The sequence below is a fragment of the Thamnophis sirtalis genome, unplaced genomic scaffold (genome assembly GCF_051295495.1).
Source record: "Thamnophis sirtalis isolate CommonGarterSnake01/CBP01778 unplaced genomic scaffold, rThaSir2_p1.2 scaffold_4, whole genome shotgun sequence".
In the NCBI taxonomy this organism is placed as follows: Eukaryota; Metazoa; Chordata; class Lepidosauria; order Squamata; family Natricidae; genus Thamnophis; species Thamnophis sirtalis.
This window is the reverse complement of record NW_028261384.1, coordinates 107,958,518-107,969,958: the sequence shown is the minus strand read 5'-3', so window position 1 is coordinate 107,969,958 and position 11,441 is coordinate 107,958,518. Positions and strand designations below refer to the sequence as shown.

At 34.8% G+C, this 11,441-nt stretch overlaps 1 protein-coding gene across 1 annotated transcript; it reads right to left on the bottom strand.

Annotated features, from left to right (window-relative positions):
• Positions 1-533: 533 nt before the first annotated feature.
• On the bottom strand, positions 534-11,030 carry LOC106539565 (olfactory receptor 10A7-like). Its single transcript, XM_087714468.1, has 3 exons — positions 10,938-11,030; positions 5,067-5,993; positions 534-608 (listed from the first exon to the last, which is right to left on the bottom strand). The coding sequence occupies exons 1-3, from the start codon at positions 11,028-11,030 to the stop codon at positions 534-536; spliced, it is 1,095 nt and encodes a 364-aa protein (XP_087570594.1).
• Positions 11,031-11,441: the final 411 nt, after the last annotated feature.

Genomic DNA, 11,441 nt, shown 5'->3' with positions numbered 1-11,441 from the left:
TTCTTGACCTCTCAGCGGCCTTCGATACCATCGACCATGGTATCCTTCTGCGACGGTTGCGAGAGGTAGGGGTGGGAGGCACCGTTTTGCAGTGGTTCTCCTCCTACCTCTCGGACAGGTCGCAGTCGGTGTTGGTCGGAGGGCAGAGATCGACCCCAAGGCCCCTCAAGTATGGGGTGCCGCAGGGTTCGGTCCTGTCCCCCCTCCTATTTAACATCTACATGAAGCCGCTGGGTGAGATCATACGCAGGCACGGGATTAAGTATCACCAATATGCAGACAATACACAGCTGTATCTGTCTGCCCCGTGCCAACTCAGCGAAGCAGTAGAAGTGATGTGCCAGTGCCTGGAGGCTGTTAGAGTCTGGATGGGAGCAAACAAGTTGGCACTCAATCCAGACAAGACCGAGTGGCTTCTGATGTTCCCTCCCAAAGATTGTCCAACTGTTCCATCTCTCAGTCTGGGGGGTGAAATTATATGCCCCTCAGAGAGGGTTCGCAATTTGGGAGTCCTCCTGGACCCACAGCTGACTCTAGAACACCATCTGTCGGCTGTGACCAGGGGGACCTTTGCCCAGTTTCGCCTGGTGCACCAATTGCGACCCTACCTGGATCGGGAGGCCCTTCAGACAGTCACTCACACCCTTGTGACCTCAAGACTGGATTATTGTAATGCGCTCTACATGGGGCTGCCCTTGAAGAGTGTTCGAAGACTCCAATTAGTCCAGAATGCAGCCGCGTGAGCGATTGTGGGTCCACCAAGGTCCACCCATGTTACACCTATCCTCCGCGAGCTGCACTGGCTACCTATTAGTCTCTGAATCCGCTTCAAGGTGCTGGTCGCTACCTATAAAGCCCTACATGGCATCGGACCTGGGTACCTGAGAGACTGCCTCCTGCTGATTACCTCTCTCAGACCAATTAGATCGCACAGGTTGGGTCTCCTCCGGATTCCATCTGCCAGCCAATGTCGACTGGTGACTCCCCGGGGGAGAGCCTTCTCTGTTGCAGCTCCGGCCCTCTGGAACGAGCTCCCTGTTGAGATCCGGATCCTTACTACCCTCCCGGCCTTCCGCAAAGCCACCAAGTCCTGGCTGTTCCAGCAGGCTGGGGGGAGCTGAGAAGCATCTACCTCCATAGAAATTGTGAATGTTGGTTTTGTTTTTAAGATGTTGTCTTTGTCTTGTTCCCCCCTTTCCCTTGTCTTTTGTAAGCCGCCCGGAGTCCTCCGGGAGTTGGCGGCATACAAGACATAATAATAATAATAATAATAATAATAATAATAATAATAATAATAATAATAATAATAATAATAATAAAAAGGGGCAAAATCACTGCATCTGAGGGAATTGAAATGCCCAATGGCCAATTAATTAAATGTAAAGAAAATGAAGCCTACAAATACTTAGGCATTCTGCAGTTGGATAACATCAAGCATGGAGAAGTAAAAACTGTTGTCAGGCGAGAGTACACCAACAGAGTTAGGAAAATTCTGAAATCTAAATTGAATGGTGGAAATACAATCAAGGCCATAAATACCTGGGCAATACCAGTTATAAGATACACAGCCGATATAGTTAACTGGACACAAGCTGATTTGGACCTTTTGGACCAAAAAACCAGGAAACTAATGACAATGCACTACAGTTTACATCCACGTGGTGATACTGATAGACTATATCTGCCCCGAAAATCAGGTGGCAGAGGATTATTACAAGTGAAGCAAACAGTTGAAGAAGAAAAACATGCACTGGCTGATTATTTAAAAGAAAGTCAAGAACATCTATTAATCGAAGTAAAGAACAAAAATCTACTGAAGGCCCAACAGACGAAACAAGAATACAGAAAACATGCGATAAAATCAAGAATGGAGAGTTGGCAGAACAAAGCACTGCATGGCCAATTTCTGGAAAAAATAAAAGATAAAGTGGACAGTGAACAAACTTGGTTATGGTTAACAACAGGTACATTAAAGAAAGAAACAGAGTCACTAATCCTGGCTGCGCAAGAACAAGCTATCCGCACAAATGCCATTAAGGCCAAAATCGAAAAATCCTCTGATGATGCCAAATGCAGACTTTGCAAAGAAGCTGATGAAACTGTTGATCACATACTCAGCTGCTGTAAAAAAATTGCGCAGACTGATTATAAATTGCGGCACAATTCAGTAGCGCAAATGATCCATTGGAATTTGTGCAAAAATTATAATATTAAAACAGCAACAAACTGGTGGGAACATCAGCCTGAAAAAGTCACCGAAAATCAGATGGTCAAGATCTTGTGGGATTTCCGTATACAAACCGACAAAATACTGGCGCATAATACACCAGACATCACACTGGTTGAGAAAAATAAGGTCACAATCATAGACATCGCAATACCAGGTGATAGCAGGGTCGCCGAGAAGGAACATGAAAAAATCGCAAGATACCAGGACTTAAAAATCGAAATTCAACGACTATGGCACAAACCAGCAGTGGTAATTCCAGTGGTAATTGGCACACTGGGTGCTATTCCAAAAGCACTGGAATTACATTTAAAACAGTTAAAAATTGACAAAATCACCATCAGTCAAATGCAAAAAGCCGCACTGCTTGGATCTGCACGCATATTACGAAAATACGTTACAACGTCCTAGGCCCCTGGGTGGGGCCCGACTAGTAACCAATGCCAAATCCAGTGAAACAACTGGCCGCTGTGATACAATTGCATAATAATAATAATAATAATAATAATAATAATAATAATAATAATAATAATAATAATAATTTTCTTGATAACAATACAGAAAATGTTTGTATTGTCTTCTTCCAAGGTAAGCCCCAACTCCTACTTCAACTTCTTATCTGGACTATGGCTTTGGGATTCTTTGACAACTACCATCAAAGTATTAGCAATCCCCAATTCTGCTTAATATCTGAATCAGCTGTGGAAATAAGGAATGAAATTCAATGTGTTTGTCTAATAAACAGCTATGGGAGTGGAGGTAACCAGTAAGCTTGAATAAAATTTTCATATGACAATTATTAATGCATGTATTTGTCCTATCTCAAATTGATCTTATAAGAATTCAATCAAGCATGTGACTCTTTAAAAACCTATGCCATAGTAAAGATGTCAAATCCCAGAAGAAACTTTATTTTCTTATTTTCATATTTTCCATGTTGAGCTTCAGATAGTGCCTTTAGGTTCCACAATTATTGCAGTAGAATAGAGATGTGTGCTGAAAATCAGAAGTCAACTATATCTAGCACTAAATCCAACTTGAATATATTCTTGATTGTTGAACAACAAGGAAATTTTGGAAGAACTTTACAGAAGAAATCAAACTTTCTGAGATTTTTCATAGAAATGTTGTTCTATATCTTTATTAAATTAAATATAAATAAGTAAACTGTGCACTGAATTACCAATTAAATGTTCAGTTTATTAAAGGAAAAGTTCATGAGGTTAAAACCATGCAAAAAAGTGCATATGCATGTGTGTGTGTGTGTGTGTGTGTGTGTGTGTGTGTGTGTATGTATGTATGTATGTATGTATGTGTATATATATATTTATATATATACACAAGGTAAGGAATATCTTACATACATACATAAGGTAAGGAATATCTTAAATATGAAGATAAGGAAAAACCCTAAATTATACCACCACTGATTCATCATTTAGAAATATTTCATTACCTAAACAGAGAAGCAGAATGACCAAGAGTAGGCAAAAAACAGTGGGAGTAGGAGCATCTTCCAACTTCATGCCAGCTTCTATCTTGTGTTTCCTTATGGAAATATGGGAGGAAGTACCAGAAATCTCCTTCCTCCCTCTCTTCCCTTTCTGATTTTCCTTTCCCTTCTTCTTTTCCTTCCTGCAAGGAAGTAAGTAGCTGTTAGGGGTAGAGTAGAGAGTGAGGGTTTGTGAGACTGATTGGGAAAAATGTCCCAGAACATTGAAAATGATGATCATGTGACTGCAGTAGCAGCAGCCCATTTCAGTAACTAATAGTGCTGAAGCAGGCACAATTTCACCAATTTCATTCCCTCAGGAATCATGGGTTCCAGATTTTGGACACTTTCAGTTAGCCAATTTGAGATAATTTGGTTCAAAATTGTTGCCCTATTTCCATGCCAAGAGTTTAGTAGTATATGGATAATATGCCTCTGGAAAAAAATGTATTTTCAGAATACAGAAAACAGAATTGAAATGGACTTTAGAAGTCTTCTAGTCCAACCCCCTGCTCAAGCATGAGACACTACACTCTTCTGAATAAATAACTATTCAATCTCTTCTTAACAACTTCCAGTGATCAATATTGGAAGAGTATACTTTGCATTTAAAAGTATTTACAATCATGAATAATCTAATATGCAAATAAGAGGTATTGGATTTTATTACATTTGAATTTGGAGGCTTTTGATGAAATATTCCTAAGATATTTTCTCCATCTGGCATGCTTAGATGTGTTGAGCTATGACTTCCATATCTACCAGACAATGGTCAGGGATACGAGGAATGTATGCAAATGTTGGGAAACAGGGCACATAAAATTCAGCAAAAAAGGAAATGCAGTGGGAGTGGGAAGAAAAAAAGAGGAGGATAGTGCTTTATTTTATATCAGGCATACAATTTGGAGACCACTCATTAAGGTTGTCCCTGAACTTCTTGATTCTGCAAAAAAGAACACTAACATTTGAATATATTTTGAGGGAGTGGCAAACTTACCATAATTTCCTTTCTAATAAAGAATGAAAAATGGATCTCTGAATTATACCACTTTGCAGACTTACATTGTTACATTTCTGCAATAAAATGAAAATTTAACAGCAGAAACTCACTTGAGTGCTTCTTTAAAGAACTCCATTATTTAAATATGTATTTACACACACACACACACACACACACACACACACACACACACACACACTAATCATAATTGAAGAATAGATGTGGATCAGGATAATTTTATTTAGAAAGGTGAAAAACAAATAATTTCTGAATATCCTGATCTGCACATAACATTCATAGCACTACATAAGAGATTATGAAATTTTGTTGCCATGTTTTCTAATTACTCTGAAGAGGGCTTCCTTCACTTCTCTGTTTCTCAAGCTATAGATAAGAGGGTTGAGCATGGGAGTCAGGACAGTATAGAATAGAGAAAATATTTTGTGTAGCTCTTTTAGTGTTTCCATTTCTGGAACTATATAGACAAGAAATATTGACCCATAGAAAAGTGTCACTACAATCAGATGGGATGAACATGTAGAAAAGGCTTTCTGTTGAGCCATTTTAGAATTGATTTGCAAGACATTATGAAGAATACAGATATATGAGGCCACTGTTATGAGAAAGGGTGGCCCTGTCCCCATAATGCCTAAAATAAATGTAGCAAGCTTTACTAAGTGTGTATTGCTACATGAAATGTTTGCTACTGGATATATATCACAAAAAAAATGATCAACTTCATTGGGTCCACAGAAGGTAAGTTCCAGCAGAAAAGAGGTTATGATAGTGTTGGTCAAGAGGCCACTCATCCAAGATGTGAGGGCCAGTTGGAGACAGAGCCTACCATTCATGAGAATGTTGTAATGTAGTGGTTTACATATTGCCACATATCTATCATAAGACATCATTGCTAAAAGGTAGCATTCAGTGGCTGCAAAAAATCCAAAGAAATAGTATTGTATGATGCATCCATAGACTGATATAGATTGATCTCCACTTATAAAACTAGCTAGCATCCTGGGCAGGATAGTTGAAATGTAACAGGTCTCTAAGCAAGACAAATTAACAAGGAAGAAATACATGGAGGTATGAAGATGCTGGTCAGTCACAACCAGTGAAACAATTAGAAGATTTCCAGCAATAGATAAAGTATAAACAGGAAGAAATAATATGAAGAGGATTATTCGCAGTTCAAGGAGATTGCCAAATCCCAGAAGGATAAATTCTGTAGTAGTTGATTGATTTTGTTCTTGTTGGTGAAAAGTAGAGTAATTCTGAAATAAAAATGAAAAATGATATTAATCTTGGTGGCCAAATCTCCATTCTTCCTTTTCTCCTTAACTCCAGGCTCTAATATTTTCTCTGAAAATGTTTTGAACGTTTAGTATATTATTCTCAGTTGTTTCCATTAAATAATGAAGATCGGATATCATATATCTGAATAGCCTAGAATTTATTTTAATTTATTTTTTAATAGATCCTCTTTTTACAAAGATACATTGGGAACTTTTTTTAGAGGCCTGCCAACCAGAATGAGTCAAGGAATTCAGGCAACAAATTGGCAAGTGCGGGTGATCATGTGTGTCACATTCTTTGGATTTTTTCAGCATGAGTTCTGCAAATATATTTTTGTGTTTTGCAGGACATTTTTGTTCAGTTGAGGAGAGCATTTGTTTCTGCAAAATAAATAAATCATCAGAATTTCTCATCTATTTTCTTGAAAATTTTGAATTTAAAGAAGGCAACTTGGCTCAGAGTTAGTAACTATAACAAATAGAGTAGTGGGAGTACTATGCCTCCCTTCTTTCCCAAAGATTAGAACTATTCTTTGAAGACTAAGTTACCTTTAAAGTTAAACTGTAAGCTCGGCTTCAAATAAGAAAGTTCAATTCCCCTGTCACAATCAGCCTTATACTAAATGGAAATAATTAATTGTGAACCCTTTTACAATTTATACAACTGTACAACTGTATAGTTCTTAGTCATTAGCTTTATCTGGAAAGTTTTTTTTCCATAAATTAAATATTTATAGGGTCAGATATTCATGTGGCTGTTATTTAATGTGTTACAAAACAAGTTAGTTAAAACTTGTTCATTCCTCCCATTTTAAAACATTAACTTATATAATCAACAGTTTAAAATTGTAAAAAGAATAAAATCACTTGCTACTTCTTTATTACACCTCTTTTCATCAACTATGAAAGCAACTGTTTCTTTTTCTCCTTCTATCCTCCAGCACACAAATAAAAATCTCACAAGGGACATTTCTTTGTACAAATTTGTAAAAGAATAAAATCACTTGCTACTTCTTTATTACACCTCTTTTCATCAACTATGAAAGCAACTGTTTCTTTTTCTCCTTCTATCCTCCAGCACACAAATAAAAATCTCACAAGGGACATTTCTTTGTACAAATTTGTTACCGTATAATCACAATTGCATATTTGAAACTGTTGATATAGATCCAGATTCTAGAATCCTAAAAGGTGAAAATTAGAGAAGGTTACATAGGGAGAGAAGTAGTTGGCTAAAACATAGATACCCCTTTCATCACTGATCCTTCTTCATTAAAAAAAACAACACCTTTTCTTTATTCTACTTTTCTTTGAAGCACACCAATACTGAAATCTTGCTTGTTTCGTGTTCCATACACACTGAAATTAATCCCAGTCTATCCAATATCATTATCTTCACAGCTATTCACTGCCCTAAATAAATCAAACAACCCGCCCCCAATTTATCTATTTTTGTTTATGGATTTGTAAAGAATTATGACAGATATCCTTTGGATTTTTATGAAATTGATGTGTTTGATCTTCTTTCAAAAGCTTCTTCCTAATGGTTTTTATTATGCATCAATCAATTTTATAAATTAAATTTGCTTCATTTAAGAATACATTTTCTTTTGCCCTTTTGCTGCCAATCAGTCTCATTAAAAGATTATTTTAAGATAAAGAGAAGAAGCATATATTAATTTTCTCTACAGAATTTGAAACATATATCCTTTTATGGCTGTTTCTCCTTCTCAACAAACATGCACACACACACACACACATGCAACACATACATACAGACAGACAGACAGACACACACACATACACACACCATCAGGTATTTTATTATATAAAACAGATTTTATCCTCAGATTCTGATTCTATATCAGGCTCTATTTTTCCCCACTTTAACACAAAGCTAGATGTAGCATTGTCCTCAAGATGTGCAATTCTTTATTTTAAGGAAAAAAGAAAGGATTCTCATCAAATTTGGGATTTAGATGGAAAGTATCTTCTCTCCTTGATGTTCCTCTAGTCTAGAGCAATAGCTCTGCTTCTGACAATTTTGTATGATATGTAGAAGGGTACTGCATTACATACTCATCTGACCAGGTTCTAACTTCTAACTTTTTGCACCTGAATAACAATACTGCAATTTTCTATAAATATGTGCCAAATACTAAGTAATACAGGCTTATTAATTTATCATTAGAACACAAAATGCTATTTTAACCATTCCAAGTCTTCCAAAATTTGGAGAAGGAGAGATTTATCTTTCTAATTTTTGTCTTAAAAGGGAAATGAATGAACTTATTTGTTTAGACTACTTCTTCACTTAAAAAGAAATCAAAATTTGACTTACATATTTAGAATTTGAGAAATCTCCTTATCATTACAGATTTCAAAAATTTTACAAGCTATCCTTAAGATAATAGCTTCATTAAAAAAAAAACACCAATGTATTAAAAGTTCTGTTCTTAATTTGCATGTGAATTCAGGGAAGATATTTCATGAATTCCAGACTATTTTTGAGAAGTCTGAATTATGCCAGTGAGAAATATTACTTACTCTTTGTATAATTTTTCTCAACTCCATTTCTTTTGTAAATCCTTAAAATTACAAAGGTGTGGATGTTTGTTTTGTTAGTCAGTGACTGAAATAAAACAACTGCCTGTCTGCAGAAGGAATAATAAATATTCTATGAATTTATACCATTTAATAGTTGATTTTGTTTCTTTGCTTGTAGCATATTAATGTTATGTTCTGGATTTTTATTTTGCATGTTTTTACTTTACAATACCTAAGAAATCCACTTTTATAAAAGTTCATTAAAGTAAGTGATACATTTATTGAATTAAGTAAAACTGTTCACATAGTACTTTTATTTACAAAGAATATGCTACTCTTCAGTTATGACAAAAATAATAGTTATATTTTATACAACTATTGTCTGTCTGCATGTTAACTTTCAATTAAATATTTATATCTCATAAAACTCAGATTATATAAATAAAATATATTCTGCTTTGAATACATAACACAGAATATTATGAACATGTAAAGATTTACCTCTGAACTGCTTAGATTCCTAGGTGGGATCTCGGTGATGTTCCATTCATGTTCCATCCCAAAGATATGTGTTTTGTATCTTTAAATCCAATTTTTTGTTTTAAATGGTCCTAAAATCTTTCTTAGTTTTCCTTTCATGCAGTATATGAACATACTTAATCATTCAACGATTATGCACACCTAATTCTCTAGATATATATTTGAAATTGCTTCAAAATAAAAGTCTATAATTTACTTTCTGTGTTAATTACCAAAAGCACAGCAGAATTTAGTTATCTTTGAGATCCAGATAAGGCAGAGAGTGAAAAAAAAATCTGGACCCTGGTATCTTATTCTCAATAGATAATTTTTGAATGAAGATTTTGGAAACAATAACTTCAACTATTCTACATCTGTGGCAATGATAAAACAATGTTTGCTCAACTTAAGTCCATGCTTAAGTTCTTTCTCATGCTGTAAATCAATCATTTGTATTTAATTACTTCAACACTGAAGTAACCAGTAAAAAACTAAAGGTTCTAAATGTTTGATATTGAAAAAACCTTCCACCTTCTAATAATTCAAAGCATATGAAATCAGTTACTCTAAATGAGTTAAAGAGAAATTTCTTTCATAATTAGGTTCTTATCTCCTGATAAATTAGTTGGGTACTAAAATGTCAGTTTGCAAGAAATTCTGGGAGTTCTGCCAAGCGTCTCAAACTATTTTTAGTCTATTGAAATTCCTGCAGTGGGAGATATTATAAATCAAGCAAGAGAAACAAAGCAATATTCAGTTAAGAAAAGTTGCATGTCTATTTATTAATATTATTATCATCGAAGTTATTTGCCAAACAACTTGCAGGTCAAATCAATTCTGACCTTATGTTAGGATGCTTTTAATTGGCTTTCCATATTGATTATCATTATTTCCTTAAGATATAAATTGAAATTCTCCTTCAGATTAACTTGACTGCTGGTGACTTCAAGTTAAATTTGACTTCTGATGACTTTATGGAGTTATCCATTTGGTGTTCTTGACAATAGTACAAAAATTATTTTGGATTGTCTTCTTTCAGGATGTTTCTTAAATGTCTAACATTCACTGCATGTTTGGAATTGACTTTACTTTCTGAATTCAGATGGATCATCTGTAATTTATAAATCACAATTCTTCATCTTGAAATATCAAATGAGAATTCTACCTTACCTTTGAAATAGTTTTTTATTCCTAGACAGGGAATGAAAACAAAACAAAATTGAAACAATCTGAAACAATCTGAAAACTATGAAATATTTCACCTAAATCAACATGACATATTAAACTGTACAGAAGTTTTTAGTCCAATATCCATTAATTTAAACTTGCCAATGGTTAGGAATTAAAGAGTTTCAACCCACCTTTAGAAGATGCTATGGAGATTTTCAAAATTCTGAGACACCAAATAATTTTATGGCTCTTTACTACTCTTGGTCTTTCTTATCACTATAGTTGCGTAATGGCAAACCTATGGCACATGTGCCACAGGTGACATGTGGAACCATATTTGCTGACACACAAGCCATCAACTCTGATGCACATGCACATGTCAGCCAGCTGATTTTCAGCCTTCCGGAGAGCCAGGAAAAGCCATTTTTCACCTTCCCAGGATTCAGGAAAGCCTCTAGAGCCTGGGAAGACCCAATGGGCCAACTGGAAGTTCAGGAATGATCCATTTCTGGTTTCCGGAGGGCCTCCGGGGGGCCAGAGGGAGCATTTTCACTGTGCCCAAGGTTCAGGAAATTACATATTTAATTTGAAAAGTTTTATTCAAATATCTACATATTTAGCTCCTCTAAATTTCAACATGAGTAGCTGTGACCCAAAATTGGTTTAATATAGGTAATAGTAACTCACAGTTTTCATTATCCATAGATTACCAGAAGGTCTTTTTTCATCTTTAGAATTTTCAAAACTTTCACCATCAAATTTTGAAGGCATAAGCTCCATTAATTTTTAAGAGAAAAATATAAAAAAGTTCAGATTGGTTTACCAATTTTTAAAAAAAATCAAAGGAAATAAATATTTATATCCATATAATAAGGATTTAAGTTGACATTGGAACTTTAAAATAGAATATGAAAAAAGCATTATACATGAACACTTAAAACAAAATAGCAATATCTAGCAATTAGATTGAAATTTTAAAATAAAAAGTAAAATTCAGACAAAATCATAAAAATCAATGTAATAATTTAATATAAATCCCTAAATATTTGCATATTCATTTGATCATGTAATAATATATTGTAAATTTATATTTTTATAAATGAAATATTATTATTTTTTAAATCACATATTTAATTTGAAAAGTTTTATTCAAATATCTACATATTTAGCTGCTATGCTTGCAAAAATAAA